The sequence below is a fragment of the Gasterosteus aculeatus genome, chromosome 9 (assembly GCF_964276395.1).
Source record: "Gasterosteus aculeatus chromosome 9, fGasAcu3.hap1.1, whole genome shotgun sequence".
NCBI classification, from domain to species: domain Eukaryota; kingdom Metazoa; phylum Chordata; class Actinopteri; order Perciformes; family Gasterosteidae; genus Gasterosteus; species Gasterosteus aculeatus.
In genome coordinates, this window is record NC_135696.1 from 12,565,414 (window position 1) to 12,588,181 (window position 22,768).

Sequence of the window (22,768 nt, forward strand, 5' to 3'; positions counted from 1 at the left end):
TGCGCTCACGGGGAGAACGGCCATTCAACATTTAATAACGCAGCCGGAGCGGAAAGTGCCTCGTCATGCACGCTTCAGAACCTCAGGGGGGCGGCCGGTCGGGCCCAAACGCTGCGTACGCGTTTGCGGGTGTAGGAGCTGTAAAGTGAGTCCCACATCAAGGGACAGTCACAAAGCAACTTGGGTTTCATGGGCTTCAGCTGGAGGAAACACCCCGGAGTGATGACAACCAGTGTTACCCCGGCTATGACCGCAGAGCGAATAACGTCACAGGAAAAAAAGCCTCACATGCGGCCCGAGCGGGCCTGCAATTTATTTTTTAAAAAGGGTGCTGGAGAGGTCGGCAGAGAGCGGCGGGAGGTTAGAGTTTGCAGAGGCAGGTCGTCTTACATGTAGGGCGGAAAGAACTTAAGCGGGATTAGTTTCTTCTGTTTTTTCAGGGGAATGTGAGCACCGGACTGTCCACATTCCTTCCTTTTAATAAACCCAGAAGGAAAGAAATCTGATGAAACCTTTGTGTCGAGCTTCTCTTCGCGGTTGAATAACGACGCATGTGTGGAGACATGAAATGGTGGGGAACATATGCTCACGTCCATGTCGCAATCAAGCGGGTATTACAAATTGAAACACCGTATGGGCGTTTCCATGGCTCCTGAGCTCTGACACGTTCACCCACCAAGGCGCTTCACCCGACAGCTGCACATTTTCCCCAACTCAAAAAACAAAAAACATTTTTGGATTGTGCAGATTAATAACCAGACGCAGAAAACCTAAAGTTGCATCACTGCATTGCCGATGCAGCTTTAATTAAAGCTTAAGTTCTGAAAACATAAGCAGTTGTCAGGCCCTCAGGACTTTTTTTTAATTTTACAAAAAGAAATGGGGTTCTTAAAACGCCAATGCAACAAGAAGGCATTGGCTCTTACAGAGGACGCTGGGAAACGTAGTCCTTCTCTTACTGAATGGAACGCTCTGCAAACAACCCCTAAAATGTACAGCTATCAATAATAGGGGTCTGCAACTGACCGGATTCCATCTAAATGACCAATTTAGGATTTTCCCATAAAAGAGGCAATAAGATCCCAATCGTCCTGTTGTCTCTAGTCTACACTACTCTAGATCTCTTTAAACAGCTCGTATGAAAACAGACGTTGTACAGAAGCTCAACAAAAATTTCAATTGAATTTGGCGGGTATGGTTTCTAAATTTGAATTGTTGGCTGTCAAGTTAACACAAATAATTCCTGCCATGCAGACGGCTGATACGAAACAATGTCAGCATTCGTTGAATATACAACTTCAGCAGCGTCTGGATGCTTTGGGATTAGCATCCACTGAGGTTTTAATATGGTGAGAGGACAATATGTCGGATGTATATTGCAGAGGCCATTCGGCACTGCTTGCTTCCTTATTGAGATACAACCGTATGTTCAGGTGCAATAAATGTATCCGTTCATACCAATAATTGTTTCCCCATCTCATAGGAAAAAATAAATATACTTTTTAAGTTGATCAAAGGGACCCTCCAATGTGGTTGTTAAAAGCTCAGACAAATACACGTGATGGAGGCAGGATATTCTACGGCCGAAGAGTAAACATCAATCTTCTCAGCTGACTACACAACGCCAGCTGCTCGGCTGTGAGAGTGCGCGCCGCCAACTCAGGTGATGCAAAGTTTTGTAAACAGTGGAGTCCGCGGGACAAAGTATGATAACACTGTTTTCGAACTGCATTCTGTCCCCCCCGTTTTCTGTGAACTATCGGTCTGTGATAAAGAAAACATCAGCTGTCAAAAGGCCGTCTAATGCATCGGCCGCACTCCACAACTCAAAAAGGTAAATATTGCACATTGAATACTACCTAACAATGTTCACACTGTGATGCAATTACACGCGTCTCATGTTGTACTGCAGGAGCGTAAATGAATCCACCCAATCGGCATCTAAAATGTTCCTCTTAAACTCTCATTTCCAAAACGATCTACCATGATCAAACAGTAATAACCTCCTCCGATAGAACTAAATGTAACCTGTTGCATTCTGAGAGGCGCTTCGACCAAAGATTTAAATGCCGTTAAATCTGTTGGCTTTCCTGTCCCGTCCCCACCTTTGCACAGAGGCAGAGGTGGGGGACGGGCGGGAACGGTGTCATCTCTAAAGCACCAAACCACTTCCCTCGACGTGTCATTTCCACCGAGGCAGACTGGACACACCCTGTCGTAAAAACCTCTCCCTCTGGCCACCCGGTTTCACATCAACAGGTGTGTAAAAGCAGGCCGAGAGCGTGGAGGGTCACGCGGACTGAGGCGGACCGTGCGGGGCGGCCTTAATGATCAAGAGCCAACGCGGCCAATCGGCAAACGGGACCATTGTTTATGCGCGTGTTTATTAGCGCGCTGGAAACCGTTCGTGTGAAGAGGCCTTGACGTCGACTGGTGCAGAATGGAAGGAAAACGGGCAGCTGACCTCGGATGCACAGGAGCTGCTGGCCTTCTGGGTTTGTGCGCTTCAACGCGACAACTGCAGAAACACTTTGAAAAGCTGCAAACACCCACCTCTGTGAAGCCCAATTAAAAACAAATTAGTCTCCCGTGCACCTAAATTGGGAGCCATTCGCGGTTTTAATGGAAGTGATAATTAACCGAGCGAACGGTATAGCAGAGAGAAATATAAAAACAGACCTATCCCACGTGTTTAACGTTGCAGAGGAGAAATCCTCATTAACTCCACGAATCAATTTTGTGGGTCTTTTTAGCGTGAATAACTATAAATTCCAAGACAAATCTCCCCCTGATTAATAATCACAACATAAGAAGTTGTCCCACGTAAGGAGGCTCTCCGCATGGATCACACCCCCATCCGAGGGCCTTCTTGAGCCCACAAGGCCATGCACCATTTCCACACACAAAAAAAAAAAGGCAGGTGAAGGAGACCGCGGTGCCTTGTGAGGAGCCGCCGCTGCTGCTGTGAAACGGATCTACTGCCGCCGCGGATAATCCATTTCACAGCAGCGCTGGCGAATGCAAAGCGTCAGCAGGAGGCCTCGGCCATCTACTGCCCCTTAGAGCCGTGCAGCTTTCTGCTGGAGCCACAACTGATTGGCAGAGAGAAAGAAGAAAAGGAGAAAAAATAACACACACACACACACACACACACACACACACGCACACAAATGGGAATCGTTGACTAGTAATAACACCTTTTCAACCTCCCCTGGCAGCCGGTACAGTGCTGTACGCCCACCCGGCGCCCACTCACTAGCTTCTCTGCTCCGTCCTCCCCTGGGGAGGGAACAGAAAATATAAAATAAACAGCAGGACACTCGCTTGTTTTCTCCACCTCCAGGTGAGCTGCGGCGGGATCTGCGGCCCGCTGAGCAGCGTGCACACCCGGGGAGCTGCAGCCGGGAGGTGAGGGAGATCTCGTCCGGGTCTCCCACCGCATTCTAACCCCCCCCCCCCCGATCCACACACACACACATACACACACACAGCCAAGCGGCAATGCAGAGGCGCATCTCTGCGTCAAAGAACACCACGCGTTCACGTTACATGTCTGATGGCGGCTTTAAAAAATATAATAATTAATAACATACGCGCACGGAACCCCACGGTGACAGCTCGTGAGAGAGAGAGAGGGAGGGAGGGAGGGAGGGAGGGAGAGAGCAAGGGGGGGGGAGAGCGGCCGCACCGCAGCACCGAGCCCCACTGCGCAGCTTCATTTCGGCTCAACGATCGCGGCGGGACGTGGACGGGATGGCCGTTACACGTCCCGCCGCGATGTCACCGTAACATGTAAAATATCCGCTGGTGCGGAGGAGGGAGGCGAGAGAAAGGAGGAGCGCGCTCGGCCGGCGTGTAACGCGACGCCGCAAACACTCCCTGCGTTGTTCACCTCCAGCCCCGCTGGGCCTTGTGTCAACCTGCGCGATAAAGACGTGTGTGGTTGCTGCACAAAAACAGCTGATTTTGTTTTTGTTTTTGTTCTTTCCCCCCCCACACACACACACACACACCGCCACCCCGGGAATATGCTCGCTGTCTACCCAGAGAAGAAATGCGCAGCGCGGTGATGGGAGACTCAAGAGGAACGAGGAGGAGACGCCGAACGCTCGGACACGTCCGTGGGGGACAAACACAAAACAGCACACACACACACACACACACACACACACACACACACACACACACACACACACACACACACACACACACACACACACACACACGTAGACATTTTCATGTATTCGAGTGGACTTCCAGCTGCGCTCACCTTCCCGTGCCTTCAGGAGAACCGTGTTGGCCACGATGTTTTCAATCTCCATTGTCAGAATGTGAGTCGCGAGCAGTCTCGATACATTTCACTCAGCGGAAAAAAGACCAGTTTTTTTTTCTTCCCTTCTGATCAAACGTGCGGGCGGCGGTGAGGCTGCTGCACGCGCGCAGGGCGAAGGCGGCACTGGCGCATAGTCGGTGTTTACACGCGGCCGCTGCTCCTCTCAGCGCCGAGACGCCTTTTTTTAGAAGAAAAAACACAAAAAATTAAATCTAACTCCGCTACCTACGGAGCGCCGGGATTATGACGCCGCTTCTTAGCATTCACAGCCTGCCTTCCCTTCCCTCTGTGGCCGCCTGCCTTCCTTCCTGCTTCGGTTCCCTCCTCTTCCTCCTCCTCTGCACGACGAGCCCGCGAGAGTAGGAGGGATCATTTTACAACCAGTGCAACCCGCACGCACGTTCACGCGCACGGTCACGGTCACGCGCACGGTGCACCCCCCCGAAATGTTTTTTGTGTTTTTAATTAAAACGTACTTTATATGTGTGGTGGTGGATGTCTTTAATCCAAAAACATGTCTGTAAATACTAATGGCAACTTTTCCCTCCTGTGATCTGCTGCTTTACGGCTGTCGTGACGCAGAGACTCGCCGGTGCCTCCGGCCGGCGGAGGCCTGCTGAAGACCTTGTGTTGGCGGGAGGGTTTTAAAGTTGCCACATTTAGACCAGGATGTAAACGCCTGGAGAAAAAACGAGATAACACACAGGTTTTGTCTGTGCTGTGAGCCAGCGTGCCTCTGGGTGTTCTGATCTGACTTTCAGATCGAGTGAGTGCTCGGGTCAGGGTTATTTGAGGTGTGTGTCTTTCGATTGTCGTGTACCTTTGGAAGCACAAAGTGGGAATTGTCGAGGGTGATGAGACCCATGAATGTGATAAGTGAGAATACACACATCCTCATTAGCTGTTTCACTTTTCATTTCTTTTATTAGGTTCATAAACACATCACAGGGAGGCCTAAAGGTCTTTGTGGAGCCGGGAGTGGAGAAGCTCAAAGGTCGAAGGTCAAAGGCTTTCATCTTCACTTCCTCATTGATTTTACCAAGTTACTCAAACCGCACAAGTCTGTTTTGGTGTCCGACCGCTGGATATGTCCGAAATAATGTCTTGAATCGCCGAGACATAACAAAAATGATTCGGTCACTGTAGATTGTTTAGCTATTTCAAAAGATTACCAATCTGACACAACCTTTGTCAGAACTGTGCCCATAGAAACGGTCTGTTATCCATAGCAACAGAATGTAGAATTGAGTGTTCAATGAAAGCTGGGTAATACACATTTTTAAAGCAGTAAGAATGAAACTAAAGTAGTAGTTTACTCTCCTACCACGACACTGTCGGAATGATCTTTTTTTCTTCTTCTCATAAGCAGAACTTGTGTGGATACAGTAACAATACCCCTCATTCAGCCTCACATCAGACTATACACTATATTTTAGCAATGCACCCGTCCGTGGTTGCTTGTCTGGATAAATAAAACCCCAAGTACTGGTCCATTCAGTCAATGCTGCCACCTAGTGGTTATAATGCATGACTGCAGCTCTACACGGATTTTATGCTTGAAAAAACGTTGAAATCCTTGCAATCTGTATTTAGCCCCCATTGCTTTAAGAAATGGTATTTCGATAAGAAATGGGAAAAGCAATAATATTATATGGGTATAGCAACAAGTTAATGCATTAGCAACACCAAACACACAGAAACTATTCTGGGATGTTGACTTTTAGTCCAGGTCATCATGCTACAAGACTGGCCTAAAACCTTTGTATTCAGGAAGGCGTTTCTTACTCTGTTAAGTTTTACCATGTTTTACTTTGTTTAATGTATTTTTCATGTTTGTGTTACTCTCTCTGTGGCACTCTGAGATTTGTATAGCTGAAAAGTGCATTACAAATTAAATGTATTATTATTATTATGACGAAAAAAGAACCCCTTTGCTTAGACTCAGAGGAGTCGGGATTATGGGATGTCAGCTGGTTGAACAGCTCAATACTGCTTTGTTTAAATCAATACTTTAATAGATTGGTAGGATTTATTTATTTCAAGTCATAAACATTTTAGTTTTAACAGCAAGCAATACAAAACAATTTCAGGTTCATATTTACTCATTGTTGCAATTCCACTTTGTTCATGGGTTTCTTGGGAACGAGAAGCATACACTTACAAACATATCGCATATCACTTTTGATGCAAAAAAAAAAAAAAAAAGCTTCCCAATTGTTTTACAGGTATTTCCCTGGGCTTGATTCTCAGGTTCAAAGTCCCTGCGGCCGCGAGGGAGGACCTCATCCTCGTCGTCGCCTTCTTCTTTCTTCATACCGGTCGGCCTCCCAAACCAAACGAGGTCCGAGATCCCTTATCTGACAACATGAAGCCGCGCTGCCTGTGAGTACTTATTGAGTCAATCTTGACCACAAATCACAAAACCCGTCCTGCTTTCTTCAACCAAGAACAATATCCAAAATCAAACTTATGCTCCCTACGCCTCGACTCAGGAAAAGTAACTATCAGTCAAGTCCAGACCTTTAACTCAGTGTCATCCTCCTCTCTGGCATCAGACAGAAGACCTTGTCTCCCCTTCTACCAGTTCACGATGCACCAGCTGGTCTTCTCAATGGGTTTAACGGACAACGTCACATCCCCCAAATCTTTTCTCCCCTGGCTCCCAGTTTCTTTAGTTGTCTTTTCTAGGTTTTTCTGCAATTGAGACTTCCACAAAAGTAGGACGATGTGCAACAGCCTTCTTTTTGTCGACCAGTTTTCTGTCGGTTACTTCAGGTAAGACACATATGTACATCAGTCTTGTAAAGAAAAATACTGTCCATTTAAAAAAACACACGGCATATGTGGCATTTTAAAATGACTATTTTTTTCCTTCTTTGAGCTTGTAAATGTGCTTATTCAATAATCACACACGTCATCATGATAATACAGCACAATGTGTTCCTCCCCATAAGCCTCTCTCACCGCAGACCCGTCACAGGGAAAGGCTCACATATTGTTGACCCAGCGAGTCTGCGTCTGGTCTGCAATACCAGGGCGGATAGTATCTCTCCTTTTTTTTTTTCTTCTAATTTTTGTGTGAGCCACTTTTGCATTTAGAGAAGTAATTCCTGGTCAGCACATTTGAATCTAGCTGCAGTGTGGTGCTCTCACTGCATATGGAAGATCTACAGCAGACGCTTCTGATTCTCTGTTGCAGGGTTGATACTGGTTATGTTGATCCAGCCAGGAGTCACTTATGGTGAGACGGGAGAAGATGCAGAGTCTCTTGCCATTGTCGAGGACTTGTTGGATGTAGTGTGGTGAGAGGAACGTTTATATTTTGACATCAAAAAAACAAAACGTTGGCCACTCGATTGTTTTCTCCACCTTCAGGTGAGCTCATGAGCGGCCTGTCAGTCTGTTTTGGTCATATACACGGCCTGTATATCTCTATGATAGCATCTACCACTCATGAACGTTATGTCAGACTGATTCAATACATAACAATTTTCCACCAACTCAAATGTGATTCATAGCAGTGTATTCCCCCCTTTGATCTCATGAAAACGCGGCTTTTAAATATGACTAATACCACCCCATTTTACAACATTGATCGAGTCTTCAGTGGCAGTGTCCCTTTCCTGCCAGGAGGGGGCGGTCTGTACATTTCAATTCATAATTATGTGTTGGTCATTGTATAACATTTGATTGGCAGTACTATTACATTAACTAATATGTCTATGTGTAAAGCAAAGAAACGACTCTTGTCTCAACTGTATAAAATATTTTTAATGTTTTTTTCCCCTCCAAAAACGACTTCTGCATTACAGGCGCAAATCTGGCTGCAGAAACCAGGGTGAGATGGGCCGCCGTACATCCCTCAAAGTTCTCCTCTTTTTCCTACTCCAATGCATCCTTTAAAAAGCAGAGAGATATTTTAGGTTAACACAAGTCTCCGTCTAACATGAAATAACAGTCTATGCCAGCAAACTGACATGTATCAAAGGTCCATTAATGTAAACACATGGTAATGCAGCACAAACTTTTCTTTAATACCTCCAGAACATTATTTGAATATTTTCCAACAGCCTGCACAGGGCTGAAGTGTGTACATTTTTGTTAGTTATTTTTTGTAGCTGTCTGAAAAAATGTCTGGATCCACAACATCTGGGAAAGAAAGACAATGCTCCACGCACACACACACACACACACACACACACGCACAAGTGGATAAGCAAAGATACTCTACATGGTTACTTACTTTTCAGCCTTCGATAATGGAACTTCCTCTGAAACTCTTCGGTATTGACGATAGCCCTCCAGCACACTGGTGCTAATGACCCAACCATTTTGTTACCATCGAGCAGAACGGCCTCCACAAAACACGGCCTGCAACAGCTCCACACTGAGCTGTATAGTAACATTTTGAAAAATGTTTTGAAAAAATCAATATCTGTTCGAAATCATTCCTTAATAAAAGTGTTATTATATTGTTTCCCTTCTACAATAAAGTTATCTAGTAGCCACATGATGTCCGTGGATGTCAATAGAAATGGCAATTATTACACATTTTGTAAATATATTAACATTGAAAAACAATTTACCTCTTCCATCTGTGTTGCTCTCACTGTCTGCTCCATGGCTGCATTGGGGTTCAGATGTTATGGTGAACTCTGTCATTCATTGAAAATGCATTCAATTATTATTATTTTTTAAGTTTTATAAGTTTATTGTTGAAAACTCGCATATAGTAGAACTCGTAAGTCTGTTCAATATAAAATACTTTGTAATAACAGTTATAATAATTTGTCTATAGGCCATATTAAGAATTTTTTATTATATCCTATTACAGCTTATTTTAATTGTTGTTCTTGACTTTGTTTGGATTCGGCTATGTATCTTGCATTCTAACCTATGCTGCTGTAAATTCTTTTGATTTTCCCGCTGTGAGACCTCAAAGTTATTATCTCATGTTATCGAATCATTTGTCAAGACAAATCAAGACATATTTGTTAGACATTATCATTTTGGTCTTGCCTTTTCATGTATCTCAAGGTGTTGTAATTAAATATGAACTTTTAAATATAAAGATATATAAATGTATTAATATGAAATGTCATACGGCTGAAACATTTATTTATTACGGTTTTGAGAATTCCCTCTTCATATGGCTAATTGCAAAGATCAAAACTACACAGAAGAAGGACTTTGGAATGCTTGAATTGTCACTGTAATCTTAATTTCTCGTAGTTACTAATGCGGTTAATTTATCTTATACATTACCAGTATTTTAGGTCTGATGTCTTGGTTACGTTGAGTAGAATAGATCCAGCTTTATATCTGGATATGCAAATTGTCCGCCTTAGCCACCCAATGTGCACCTGGAACAGATTCCACGTTAATTTTTAAATCCATGCTGTATTCTGACATAATGTAAATAAATCCATGGGTAAAACATATTGAATTCTTACTAGTTTTGTTTCAACTCTACACTTTTCAACTTACCTATATCAATCAGGTCATCTGGCCATAGATATCACTTTCCACTGCAGGTTCATTTTTAGCCACAATGTATTTCAGTCTTTGTGCCAGTTGTGCAGTCTGAAATGTTGATAAAGACATATTCATATTAAAGCTTACTTTGAAATAGCATATTATAGATAAAATGCGACACCATTGCTTTAGAATAAAATAGGATTGGACATTAACCACCAATTTCCATCACAGTGTATCCCTTCCCTTTTAAAAATGTAAAGCAGCCGTTACAAAAGCCAGTATTATACAGTTATTATACATTATGCCAGTATATACTATACGGGTATGTACCAGTGACACCCACAAAGGAAGTCCTGTGTAGTCCAGTCTCCTTGTACACACTGCAAGTGGATCTACCGTTCACACTTTTTACACTCCACCCAAGTTTTTCACTTCATCGTGAAATGTGCTGAGAAAGTGATTAAGACAGTTCAACTTTATTACAACTTGTGTAGCCTTTACATTTTGTCTTTTCAGAATTGTGGTTGTAACATCTACAATACCTCTATGAGCCTTGTACTCAATAATGTTTACATTAAATACCCAAAATAATGATTCATTACAGATCGAAAGCACATTTCATCATATAGTAGAACAATAATGAGCCCACACGTATAAAATGATATTGGTCGTGCTACCATTCATAACATTAAAGGTATTGAATATTTCTGTAATCTTGCTTTTTACGCATTGTACTTTGCAGACGGTCCCTTCGCAATCCCCTCGAAATCGGCCACACATTAAGACAAAATGATTCGTTTAGCTCGCTGACCGGTCTGTTTTGGTAAAGTGCTGGTTAATAATGGGTGTATTTGGTTGTCAACACCACTACGGTTACGGGGAGGTGTCGCTTGTGTTTTAACATCGTTTCGCTAACGAGCTATTGAACCGTGTCTGAAGCTGTGAATATCTCGCTAACTTTACCGAACTCTTCGGTCTCCAGGCGGGAGGAGCTAATAGCCGAGGGACTGCTAGCCGACGAGTCCATCCAACATGGCCAACTAGTCCGGGAGTGGTCGACCTTCTGCTCCAGGTAAGTCATACGCTTTAAACCTTAAAAGCCACCAGCCAGTGACCTGACGAGTGTAAACCCCGTTCGGCGTCTTGTCCAGTGACCTAACATGTTTGTAAAACGAACGTTAAGGTTTCATGCTAGCAAGCTGTAGCTGCTAGATGACGTTAGCTTCACGGCTAGCACTTTTCTACGGAAGCGTTGTGTTTCCAACTCTCGCGTAAATAGGCGTTCTAACCAACGTTATGTACTCAACGACGTGGCTTTTATTCAGACGAAGATCGACGTTAAAATACCCTCTTACTCAAATAACGTTGGGTGAAAGTTGTTGAGGTCCGCATCTTGTTCTCCTGTATGAAAGACGGTCAACGTTTGGTTTCGCTGCCCCTTCGCGTGCCAACGTGTTCGTCTGAGCAGCGGGAGCGTTTTTGTGGTAACGTTAATATGTTATAACTGCCATGAGGCTTAATCTGTTAAAACAATGATTGTTTACTTTGATGGGTTTTTTTTAATGTTCAATGGTCAGAACAAAACGCCATAAATACACACAAGAAAACAAGTACCTTTTAACTAACAATCCAATGTTTAGGTTCAGCTCGCAGCGTTGTCATGGCGACGGAGTTATCTCTATGGCTACTGAGCAAACTCCACCCACGGCCCCTGATGAAGCTAATGAGATAAAGCTAATAAGTGAGAGCAAATATTTTCATTTGATCAAAATAAATGAACACAATAGGAGACGGGGAAGGCTAAAAAATGTGCTAGGGTTAAGAAGTAAAATCAGCCATATCATGCCTTTTAAACAGACCTTTTAATTCCACAACGGGCATGAAACATAATGAGGAAGCTTGGATGTATTAAAGCCATCCAGGTATTTACATTCTACATTCTCATAATCTGTTGAATCCTTTGCTGTAAAAACTGGTCATGACTATGACTTGCTATTCCTTTACATTTTTTTTTGTCCAACTGGTTCTTCCGTATATACCTCATTATTATCCTTGTGAATAAACCTGGCTTTCTTTTTTGAGTCTACCAGGAGCAATGGGAAACTTGAGATGGTAAAAAGGTGGAGACTTGTTGCGATAGAGATCAGCGATTCATTGGGGCGAGAGGGCTGAAGGGAACCGTGAGTTTATTATCCGATGCGTGTGAAGGAGAACAGCATGATGGTTACAGCGTGTCCCGGGGAGAAGAGGCGAATAAAGGGTGAATAATTGAATTGTTACAGCGTACAAGGAGGCAGTGTCTGTGCTTTAGAGGGATGAGTAATGGGAGCCGTTCACACATTAGTGACAATAAGCGCATTATATGTTGACCAAGATATTTTTTTTTCAATTTGACGTCTATGTTGTAGAGCGTGTTAGTCGAGGAGTTGGAGCTTGTTTAGAGAGCCGCTGAGTAGGCAGAGTAGCCAATCAAGGGAATGGTTATGAGCTGTATGGGGTGTAGTCTACTTCAGTAATACCAAATAAGCTCTTGTTGAATACTTCAACATTCTGGTCCCGCCTATATTTTTCAGGATGTAGTTATTGAATTCTGTCATTGTTCAGATCTTGATCTTCGCAGACACATTTTGTGTTGCAAAATGGTGATGATTTATCCGTTTGATTACATAGTGCTCTGCAACTTCCTTCCAACCAAAATATTACTTCAGCACTACCACAAAGGTGCATCCTGTGCTCACTCATTTTGAAGATGCATTTATTGCAGAGCTAACTTCATCAAATATAATGGATCAATTATATGTAGTGGCCTATTGTCCTTGGGACCAATAAAATACTGTATCAAATGGCCACTGATGCACCTACTGGTTTGTTTCTCTTACGCAGCAAGGTTGTCCAGGCAATCTGTTCCCTTTCTTTCACATTTTATTTCAAAGAAGTCAACAAACACACATACAATTGGCTTGTGGCTTCTAAACTGAGGGAATAAATATCTCTACAAATGCACGCACACTTAAAAGATCAGGTACAGTAAAGCATTGTGATGGGCGATAAATGTTTCAAGATGTGTTTTAAAGGCCAATGCTCTCTTGAAACATCTTCCAGTTTCCCTGAGAATTTGCTAAAGGATGTGCTTCAGCAGAGGGGATCAGGCAACCAGACACTTGTATCTCTTCTTGTCATCAATGTGAGTAGGAGATGGGGGCCTCAACAACAGTCACACTCATTAAACGTGTGAAAATGTTTCTCCCCGTAGGTTAGTGTTTACCAACGTGTATTGATTTTAATGAGGTCTTTGGAGCTGGACTTTATTTGTGCGAGGTGCCGCCCCCCCCGTCCCTCTATTGCAAAACACAGGAAACCCTGCTGTGCAAGTGAAAACTCTAAAAACACTTCAGCCATGTTGGCTGTTCTTCTCCACAGAGCACTGGTGAAGGACGGTTCAGTCTACATTCCATACGAATCTCAGACATATGCGATCAGGTTACTTGTAAGTCCTGAGACAGTAGGACGTGCCAGCTGCTCCGTGTGCATTGATTAAGGTTCGGACTGAAGGGGACAACCAAACTCCATTGTGTAAAAAGAACAAGGGGAACCACAGTCTGTTTGTCCAACATATTTCCTCCTCCCTCGGGTCCATTCTTTCATCCTCCCCGGCCATTGTTTCCAGTGTGTTTTTGATTATTTGAACTGTATACAAATTTGAAATCAACAGTACAAAAACAAATTGGGACTTGATTCTCATGAGCTAAAAACAATGTAATGTACATCACTGATACATGATTTGAATAAAATAAAACATGTATATTGTTGTTTTAAAAAACTTGGTTTGAAACAATGTAATAAGTACATATACATTTTTAAACAATGTTTGAAAAAGCACTTTCCTGTTGTTTTTTGTTTTTTTACTACCTTTCTATATTTTGCATTTCATACCGCACCCTCCCCCCATGGCTCTGATGTGCCTCTTTATGCTTAACCCCAGGGAATAGTGGTCACCACTTCAAGTCCAAGCCTGACCGTGAGGATGGAGACAATCCGCCCATGACCTCCTTTGGGGTTGCCGTGCGAGGCCTTCCCCTGGCTTTGGCTTCCATGACACAGGCTACCGCCTCCGACTCGCGCTTCCACCCTAAATGGCGGGCGATCACTGTGGCGACCCTGCTGGCTTTGGTGCTCATGTTGTACCTGCACCGCGCAGGAGAAGACAGAGACACTGCCGCCGGAGGTCACCAACGCCACAGGGTTGACGATATGAAAATGCACAGTGAGGATGTCATCTTCACCGACACCAACAGGCAAAATGCTCGAAGCATACGCCGCCATCAGAGGAGCGAGCAACCATACAACGACACATACCCTTTGAGTCCGCCAGAGAAGACCCAGCACGGCATCCGCTACCGTATCGGCGTGATCGCGGATCTGGACACGGCGTCGCGTAGCTCAAAAGACCAGACGTGGTTCAGCTACATGAAAAGAGGTCACCTGACCGTTTCAGACAGCGCTGACAGGCTGGAGGTGGAGTGGGATGCTGAGACAGTCACACTGGAGAGTCATCTAGCTGAGAAGGGACGAGGTGAAGCAATAACACACACACAGATCTGCACTCACTACGTTTGTGCTTTCACCGTCGTGTGTTGGAGACCATCGTGTTTGTTTGACCTGCTGTGCTGCAGGTATGGAGCTGTCTGAGCTGGTGGCGTTCAACGGGCACCTATACAGCGTGGACGACCGCACGGGCGTGGTGTACAGGATCGAAGGCAGCCAGGCCGTCCCCTGGGTCATTCTGCCCGACGGGGACGGCTCGGTCTCCAAAGGTCAGTCTCACGTGCACCCGTGACAAAGTCCTTTTGGGGAACAGTTCCCTAATTTGTTATCAATATTCTGATTTCCTTTTGACCGTCAACAACAAAAGAGATGTAGTCTGAATCCAACTGAGGCAGCCGGTCATCAATGTGCGTTATGGCGACACGGAAAGGAAAGGCCGGCGTCTTGAAGTGGTTCACATACCGTCTCACTAATCAGTCCTCGCTTTGGGTGCAGGATTCAAGGCAGAGTGGCTGGCAGTGAAAGATGAGCACCTGTATGTTGGCGGGCTGGGCAAAGAGTGGACCACGACCTCGGGGGAAGTCGTCAACAACCACCCGGAGTGGGTGAAGGTTGTCGGCCACCGCGGCGATGTGCAGCACGAGAACTGGGTGCCGTACTACAACGCCCTGCGCAGCGCAGCAGGGATACAACCACCAGGTTTGGACTTTCTCCTTTATAATCCTGTCCACATTACATTAGAACCATTACCGCAGTAGTATCGCATCTTATTAGTTGAACCAAGCGCATGGTTTGGATTTCAGATGTCGTGGGTTCCTCAATCCAAAAGTAAATTGATAAAACCTGATAACCGTTATGATTTAAGGGGTGACATCCCATTGATGTTTAATTCTTGCATCCCTGTAGGGGAACGGTAGATGGCAGTGTTTTATTAGCTTAGATCTTGTTAACTTGCCCGTCTTGCTCTGCAGGCTACCTTATCCATGAATCAGCGGCGTGGAGCGAGCGCCTCCAGCGCTGGTTCTTTCTCCCTCGCCGCGCCAGTCACGAGCACTACGAGGAGACTGCAGACGAGCGGCGGGGCACCAACCTCCTCCTCTACTGCCCCGCCGACTTCAGCCAGATAACGGTGCGGCACGTCGGCCCGCTGAACCCAACCCACGGCTTCTCCTCGTTCAAATTTGTTCCGGACACGGACGATCAGATCATTGTGGCCCTGAAATCTGAGGAGGACGCAGGCCGGGTAGCCACCTACATAACCGCCTTCACGCTTGACGGGCGGGTGCTGATGCCCGAGACGGAGATAGGGAAGGTCAAGTTTGAAGGACTGGAGTTTATCTAACAAGGGCAAACCTGACAAAGATTAACAAACAGACTTTGTGTTACATTCCCATCTTAGTTTGTGCAATATGGGGTATGACCCAAAATGATATATTTCATTATCATATATTGTGTGATGATTGAGAGGAACGGTAGATCATCACCATGGGAGACATGACCAGTGTCACCAGTAATTGAGTTTTGTGCAGCTGGTTTGGGCGCCAGACACAAACATCCACACCTTTCAAAATGAGAAACCACCGATATAGAGTAAGCCGTCGGTTGATCAAACACCAGGTGATGTGGATCTACGTTCCTGCAGCCAAACTCTGCTGGTCAGACACTCAGGGGAATAAACAGGATTACTTATTACAAAGAATGATGATAAATATGAAACTCGCATCACTTTGTGTTTGAACTCACTCTGCAATTAGCTTTATATTGATATAATAACCGCTCGAGCAACTTGTTCCATGTTGTTTTTTTCAGCAGGTCCACCCCAAATATTTTCACATATTTTAGTAAACTAAATATTTGTTTTCTCAAGGCAGAGAAGTGAAACACCAGATATTTTATTTAAACTGAAACCATAAATGTTACTTTTATATCCTTTTAAAATACATAATAAAATGATGTTTTGTCATGTATAAATCTTGTTTTTAATGTGCAACAGTACATCAACGTTTGTATTGTTCAGAGTAGAAACCACAAATCTATCAAAAATAATCACATTCCAGTTCTTGTTTGCAAAAGCATTGGTAATACATTACATTGGTCCATTGTTCAAATGTCATTATGCATTTCATTGACTAATCTAATATTGCAGATGGACATTAGCAAATCATGAAAATAATATTTGATCAAGAATGACAACTGATTCTATTATGATGTGCTGCACAGTCTGCAGTTATTCGCTGTTTTCATCTTAACATTTGAAACCTGAGGATGATGTTTTTGACTCATCTTGTTCACAAGCTTGTTCCCATGGCAATGATGTCCTTAGGCAGACCGGCTATTTGTGTGGGTTTGAAGGAGCCCAGTTTAGTGTAGAAGTCGCACATCCTCCGATCGTCCCGCCTCAACTCGCAGAAAACTCCTCTGGACCCTTGAGTTATGGAAAGTTTTCAATATTAAAACAAATGTGTGGCATTAGGGATGCTGAGCTCTTAAAAAGCTGCCAATACTATTGCAGATTTAGACCTCTACCCGAGCATAGTTTCAGCTGAATGCTGGAAATAACACAGCTAACTAAGCTTCAACTCTCATCTTGCACTAGTATCGGAATTGCAACAGCGTGAGGAAGCTGAACGGACAATGACAGAGGGGCTCCTCCGAATGGCCAAAATGCTGTGTGTTAAACTTGAGCTTGCTCAATGGTAGACCAGTTTCATGAGGCACTTCTACAAATTATCAGTAGCAGTTGTGTGCAGTTGAGTGTCCTACCGCTGCTCCGGATGGAGGACAACAGCTGACCGATCATGCGCTTAGCTGGAGAGGGATCAGTGACCCGAGGCAGCACTTGTATGGTCACCAGGGAGGGGAAGTCCTTGAACACAGATGCACTTACTGCCCTCTAGAGGTAGGAGATTAAATTAAAAAAAAAATAGCATGACGCAAAATGCATTTCATTGTCATCTTGTTGCTGAAAAACAGGACGTTGCATCACCTGAATCTTGGTTGCGGCTGGTTTGGCATCAGTGAGAGCCAGCGCGTAACCGCACATCCCGATGTCATCCTCCAGGACGAGGGCACACTGAGGGGAGGGGGAGATCTCCCCTGCCGCCAGGCTGCAGCGCATGAGAGGTAATGTTAGCAGGAATAAAAGCGGGAATACTACGTGAAGAGAAACATGACTTCTTACCAGTCACAGAGAAGTGGAGGTTGCGGCATCGGGGGGGCTTTGCCCTCTCCTACGCTCTGCATCTCCCTGAAAATCCTAAGCACCTCCAGCTAGTGCAGAAAAAAAGGAAATTGCGTAAAGTCAATGCTAATGTAAGTATCACAGTGTCTCTGATGAGCTGCTGACCTTGTCCTTGGTGCTGTACTGGCGTATGCTGTAAACCACAGTCATGGGAGGATGTCTGAACAGGTCCCGGTTTCCATGGCAGGGCAGCATTCTCTGCAAGTGCACACAAACACTGGACGAATGTGGACCTACGCTGGATAACGAGCGATCAGAAACAAGAAGAGATGATAATCATCTTAAGTCCTGTTTAAAAGGTACCTGGATCTCTCCGGAGAGGCCTCCTCTGAAGCCCCAGGGTTCGGGATCGTCGTTCATCCGCTGGGCCGAGGGTCCACTCTCGCCTCCTAAAGACAACAGAACAACACAGCTCAGCGTAATGGATTAGGAAGACTCGCTTTAAATGTGCTCATTTTGAGCTGAGACCATTGCATTGACTTTTCACCCCTCACCCTGCACCTCGTTTGAAAATGGACAGTACGCCAGCAGGCCTTTCCTCCCCCCCCACTGTGCTCCTTTACAGGTCAGCATGTTCAATAGGTGCTAAAAGATTCTGTTTCTCTCACCGAGTGTTTTCACGTAGGCCTGAGCCAGACCGACCCCACTCTTGATGTCACAGATGTAGTCGTAGAGGTCGTACAGAATGCTGCGGTTCGGGGCGTTTGAGAGACGGTTGAACATCTGCACCACCGCTTCACACATGGCGTCAAACTGCTGCGCTCTGCAGCGCCACTCTGCCGTCTAAAGAAACAATTTTAAAAAGGGTGAATTCTCAAGATGAGGACAATTGATCACATTATCTGAATCAAAAACACAAAACCGTGTCGGTCTCTGCAGCCGCTGCCCAGCTGTGTCTCTTGAGCCAGTCCAGCTCCTGCAGCATGGTCCCGGCTGTCGGGCCGTGCTCGTACGGCAGGTGGAAGAGGTCGGTCAGCAGCCTCAGGTCATCCAGGGTCAGGGGCTCCGCTGTGTACAGCGGGTTCTCCTCGAGTCCGGGGACATAGGAGCTGCCTCCCGTGTCGTCGGACCTCTCCTTCTGGAGACTAGCTGGAGGACGACAAGGGCCCGCAGGGATGAGGAGCGCGACAACACGCTGTTGGGGGGGTTAGCGTTAAAACAGCTGGTGGTTCAACGTTTGGCGCTCTACCTCCAGGTTGATCGGTGCTCAGAAACTCCTGCAGCCAGTCAGTGAGGGCCAGAGACAGGGCCCTCTGGGGGCTGTAGCCGGGGTCCTGCTCCTCATCGCCTGGTGAGGTCAGGTACATTTCTTATTATCCTTCTAATTGTGTCACTATTGAAGCTGATGGACGTGATAAAGAGGCAGCACAGAGTGTGGTTTCATTTAAAAAAAAAGAACTCACCCCTTTCCACATTGCTCTTTGATCCATCAGCGCTTGCTTTGCACCATGTAGCCAAGGTGTGGATGGCCACAAAGTTTGGGTAGAACTCACAGTTTGGATTGGTAAGCACTCCTCCCAGTTTGGGAATCAGCTCAGTGGGACGATCCTACCAGGAAGAGATCGTGTCCATTTTTTTCTGAATTCAGATCAGGCAGAAGATTATACAGACAACTCAATGTTTAAACTGACCTTAAAGGGTCCCATGAAAATCCTTTGGGGGTCGTAGTCATTTGCGTGGATATTGTCCCAGATGACTGGGGCCCTCTTCAGGACAGAGGACACCTCTTCTATGGACTCGACAGAGATTTTGTGGGACACCACTTTGGGACCTGGACAGCATAAATAAGACAGACAGAAGAAAGAAGAGGTGGCCTGTGTTATAAATCTGAACCTTTGGCTCCTATGCTGAGGTTGAGTGAGGTCCTGAGTCAGTGCAGCCTCACCAGTCCACAGTACGTCGATCCCAGGCAGCAGCTTCTCTCCCACTGTGTGCAGGTAAGAGGACTGGGACACATTCGGAGTACAGAATGCAGCACAATAATCTGGATTGAGAGGGACAGAGCAAGTGTGAATGATGGAAATCAGTGGGAAAAAAAGACAGCTTCATGGGTAAAATAAAAAGGCATCACGCATGCTTGAAACTCCCCCCGGCTGTGATCAGAAGGATTTGAAACATAATACACACACGTCATATTTTTCCGTTTTAGGCGTGCCTGACCTGTAGGACAGAAGAGGAAGGTCTCCGGCTCTCCCAGGTGCCGGTACACCGCATTGGTGACGGCCACCTGGGCGTGTGCGAAGGAGCTGAAGGCCCGTTTATCAGCCGCACACATCTCAGTCGCAATGTCGTCGAAGAGCAAAGAGAAGGACCTGCAGCCAAACTGTCTCACCTGAGGGACAGAGAGGACAGCTTGGGCTCTGAGGACGTTGAGGTCATCTTTGTTTTCTTATTCTCGACAATGTAAATTTCCTTGTTTGGATAGTAAAGTTATTGCAGAAGGAATAAAACCGACCACCTGCAGCCGTGTCGGCGCCATTGTTTGCCCTTTGACCCACTTTCAGCATATTAAAGGCTTCCAATTTACTGCTGCATGTTCCATATGAAGTAATACGGTGTCCAGGCCGATCCCTCAGGGACCCATAAACTTTACTAGATTAAATGATCTCTTCTGCTCCACCCGTCATCTCTGCATAACAAGCACTACCTGATCCAGTTTCCTCTTCAGAGCGGCAACCTCTTTGGGGTTGGAGAAGGTGATGTCCAGGCCGGGAGAGATCGCATAGACGAACTCGACATCGTGCCGCTCGGCCGCTGATATCAGAGCGATCAGTTGCCCTGGAAAAAGAATCAGAGATAAAAAAATATATTAAAAAAAAATAAAAAAAACGTCCAGTGTCTTAGTGCACAACATAATTGAACAGGAGAGGCTCCAAAGTGAGCAATTAAAAGATGTGTCTGAGGAGATAACAACTGGACTTTGGTATGACACTGATAATAAAAGAAGAAAAAAAAGGACCACGTCTCTTTCTTTTTTTCTCAGCCTAGTGGTTTAGTTGGTTAATGAGGATAGTTCATGGTTCTAATCCAGGTTCAGTTTGGGATATTTTTTGTGTATTCTTCCAAATATTAGTGTTCCACAACAATTCATTTTGACTCATTATCCTCAGATGCTGCCGTTTGGTCCTGTGTGCGTTTTTGTACCCAATTGCTAATGAGGCCACCCCTCATGTTCCAAGAGACAATGATATTGGCAAGATGTTATTTGGGACGTCATGCAATCACTTACAAGGACATGTGAAGGGCTGAAACTCACCTGCCTCCTCTGCAGTGTACAGATCCCTCCAGTACATCCTGTGTTTGTAGTCGTCCTTGGGGGCGTAAAGGTACGTGTTCAAACCCCACTTCTGCTCTCTGTGAAACCCGACACCAGAAAGGATCGTGAGTGCATTGGACCACAGGGTGTCTAAAGGGTCCTGAAAAGGAAACTAGGCATCGGGAGATGGCACATTTACGTTTCCTTGATCTTGTGTTGGTTTCCAATCCCCTGTATACAAGACAGTATTTTCTATCCCTACTAACACATGCTTCATTTTTGGGCCATTACATGTTTGCATAGTTGCCTATTTTCACAGGTATATTAATGTATTTAGAAAGATTCATCTGATATTAGCCATTATTATAATATTGTGATTGTCATAAAACATTGTCAATTATTAAACGGAAATGAATGACAGACTATTCTTTAAATATTGTGGCATGTCCATCTGTGTTGGTGGGACCAAATGCACACCGAGTGCAAAGATGATTGACAGCTCATTGTTCTGACTGGTGTCGGTGTACTAAATACTAGTGTTACCGTCGTGTCAGTAGACTTTTATCAACACATCAAAATAAGGAGTCAATGCCATTTTCAGGACACGCTCTTGCTTTCAAAGTCGCCTTCAACCCCCCACTTCCAGTTGTGTCCGTGCACCTGTTCGACGTACCTTTCAAACAGCTCCGTTCTCTGCTCCATGGTCCATGGTCGCCCATAAAACCCTGCACCAAGCAAAGACCACGTCACGCACGTCCACTCTGTTGCCGCCCCCTCTCATACCCCCATGCCCCCATACCCCGGACCACGGGCAGCTCACCTTCCACCACCCCACTGATGAAGCGCTTCGTCCCAGCGGGAGCTCGGCCCCCAGGTGCAGCCATGAGTTACAGATGTTCACTGACGCTCGGACGGAAGACCACAGGTCGCAGCTGCGCGTGCCGAATGGGTCGTAACGCCGCGTCCTCTCGCGCCTGCGCAGACGCGTCGGGTTTAAGCACCTTTAATGCCTACATGGTCTAAAGTCTGACGTTGTAAATGCTCCGAGCAACTAAAACTCAGCTCTTTGGTTGTGTGCATTGACTGTTGTTGTTTCGGAGGACAGGAGCGTCCCCGCCTGTCGACGTCTTAAAGAGACAGGGTCCCTTTGTCTTTTTAAGTATTTTTAAGGGACAGGTCTCCTTAAAAATACTGAACGGCACCTTATCAGGATTTTTCGTCACGTTGTTTGAATGTTTTTGTGATGCATTTATTGTACTCACAGCAATTTGACAAGTGACTGGTGTAAAATCAGCCACATACAATGTAAAGACTACTAACCAGGTAGTACCAATACTTCTAAGTATGCATAAAAGTACTCTGAATAGAAATTTGTATCCAATGAGTTTTTTTGGACCATGAATATGGAGATATTTAAACTGCCATCTCTTGAAAGATGCAGGTGTACTGATATCATAAATGATGCAGTTTAATTTAGGTGTGCTAGAAAGCTCTGGATAATCAATTGGAGTAAATGTATAATGTATGTTATTAGTTACAGCGGTTGTGTGTGTTCTTTGCCTGCAATGAGAAAGGGCCTAGCCTAACAAAACTCAATGAAACGTCGTTATCCCCAAATCCAATCCACACGCGTTGTCCACAAGCTTACAAAAACCCCTCACGTGGATGTGATCGGTGTGAATGACGTTAACTTAAGATATGAAGACAGCAGACTAAAACATGCAACTACTTTGTGCTGGGGTGTAAAGAGAGAGAGACACTATTACAAAGTTTTAAGATTAAGAACCAACATAAAAATACTGAAACGTGACAGTTCGGACAAATGTAACCAATCAGATTTAGAGCAAGAGCCCCCTAGTGCATGGTGGCTCCCTAGAATAGTTTTTTGGATGTAAAATAAGGTCAGGAAACACAA

At 45.2% G+C, this 22,768-nt stretch overlaps 3 protein-coding genes and 1 long non-coding RNA gene across 8 annotated transcripts in view; 1 reads left to right on the forward strand and 3 right to left on the reverse strand.

Annotated features, from left to right (window-relative positions):
• Positions 1–4,751, reverse strand: part of grk4 (G protein-coupled receptor kinase 4) — a 34,929-nt gene extending 30,178 nt beyond the window's left edge. The window contains exon 1 of one of the 2 annotated variants that reach the window (XM_040186218.2): positions 4,271–4,751. In XM_040186218.2, the coding sequence (XP_040042152.1) occupies positions 4,271–4,322 (52 nt within the window). In that variant the 5' untranslated portion in view covers positions 4,323–4,751. The remainder of the gene's footprint in view (positions 1–4,270) is intronic. The other variant, XM_040186219.2, reaches the window with a different exon arrangement.
• Positions 4,752–8,084: 3,333 nt separating this feature from the next.
• Positions 8,085–11,458, reverse strand: LOC120825245 (uncharacterized). Of its 2 annotated transcripts, none has more exons than XR_013468775.1 (6): positions 11,167–11,458; positions 9,821–9,916; positions 9,599–9,696; positions 8,920–8,988; positions 8,577–8,725; positions 8,085–8,230 (listed from the first exon to the last, which is right to left on the reverse strand). It is a non-coding gene; the product is annotated as an uncharacterized LOC120825245 (long non-coding RNA). The 2 variants fall into 2 exon arrangements; XR_013468776.1 differs by having other exon boundaries at positions 10,775–11,273.
• Positions 10,743–16,327, forward strand: LOC120825244 (soluble calcium-activated nucleotidase 1). 2 transcript variants are annotated; one of them, XM_040186762.2, is made up of 5 exons: positions 10,743–10,883; positions 13,794–14,384; positions 14,485–14,625; positions 14,852–15,055; positions 15,328–16,327. In XM_040186762.2, exons 2-5 carry the CDS (start codon positions 13,853–13,855, stop codon positions 15,696–15,698), a joined length of 1,248 nt encoding a protein of 415 aa, XP_040042696.2. In that variant the 5' UTR covers positions 10,743–10,883; positions 13,794–13,852; the 3' UTR covers positions 15,699–16,327. The 2 variants fall into 2 exon arrangements, with proteins under 2 accessions (XP_040042696.2, XP_040042695.2); XM_040186761.2 differs by lacking the exon at positions 10,743–10,883 and adding an exon at positions 11,432–12,071.
• ogal (O-GlcNAcase like) lies at positions 16,312–21,984 on the reverse strand. 2 transcript variants are annotated; one of them, XM_040186759.2, is made up of 17 exons: positions 21,674–21,984; positions 21,527–21,578; positions 20,854–20,951; positions 20,245–20,375; positions 19,758–19,929; positions 19,483–19,581; positions 19,229–19,368; positions 19,001–19,145; positions 18,787–18,885; positions 18,460–18,686; positions 18,206–18,380; positions 17,901–17,986; positions 17,703–17,795; positions 17,538–17,626; positions 17,343–17,463; positions 17,120–17,249; positions 16,312–16,781 (listed from the first exon to the last, which is right to left on the reverse strand). In XM_040186759.2, exons 1-17 carry the CDS (start codon positions 21,735–21,737, stop codon positions 16,645–16,647), a joined length of 2,058 nt encoding a protein of 685 aa, XP_040042693.2. In that variant the 5' UTR covers positions 21,738–21,984; the 3' UTR covers positions 16,312–16,644. The 2 variants fall into 2 exon arrangements, with proteins under 2 accessions (XP_040042693.2, XP_077965010.1); XM_078108884.1 differs by having other exon boundaries at positions 19,229–19,581; positions 21,674–21,983.
• Positions 21,985–22,768: the final 784 nt, after the last annotated feature.

What these genes read in the sequence shown, in the direction of transcription:
- LOC120825244 (XM_040186761.2), top strand. Translation starts at nt 12,008, where the DNA reads ATGCGTGTGAAGGAGAACAGCATGATGGTTACAGCGTGTCCCGGGGAG. An exon ending in GGACGGCTCGGTCTCCAAAG is followed by an intron (nt 14,626 to 14,851) that starts GTCAGTCTCACG and finishes CTTTGGGTGCAG; the next exon opens with GATTCAAGGCAGAGTGGCTG. An exon ending in AGCAGGGATACAACCACCAG is followed by an intron (nt 15,056 to 15,327) that starts GTTTGGACTTTC and finishes CTTGCTCTGCAG; the next exon opens with GCTACCTTATCCATGAATCA.
- ogal (XM_078108884.1), bottom strand. Translation starts at nt 21,737, where the DNA reads ATGGCTGCACCTGGGGGCCGAGCTCCCGCTGGGACGAAGCGCTTCATC. An exon ending in TGAAGAGGAAACTGGATCAG is followed by an intron (nt 19,930 to 20,244) that starts GTAGTGCTTGTT and finishes TCTGTCCCTCAG; the next exon opens with GTGAGACAGTTTGGCTGCAG. An exon ending in AGTACAGCACCAAGGACAAG is followed by an intron (nt 17,627 to 17,702) that starts GTCAGCAGCTCA and finishes TTTCTGCACTAG; the next exon opens with CTGGAGGTGCTTAGGATTTT.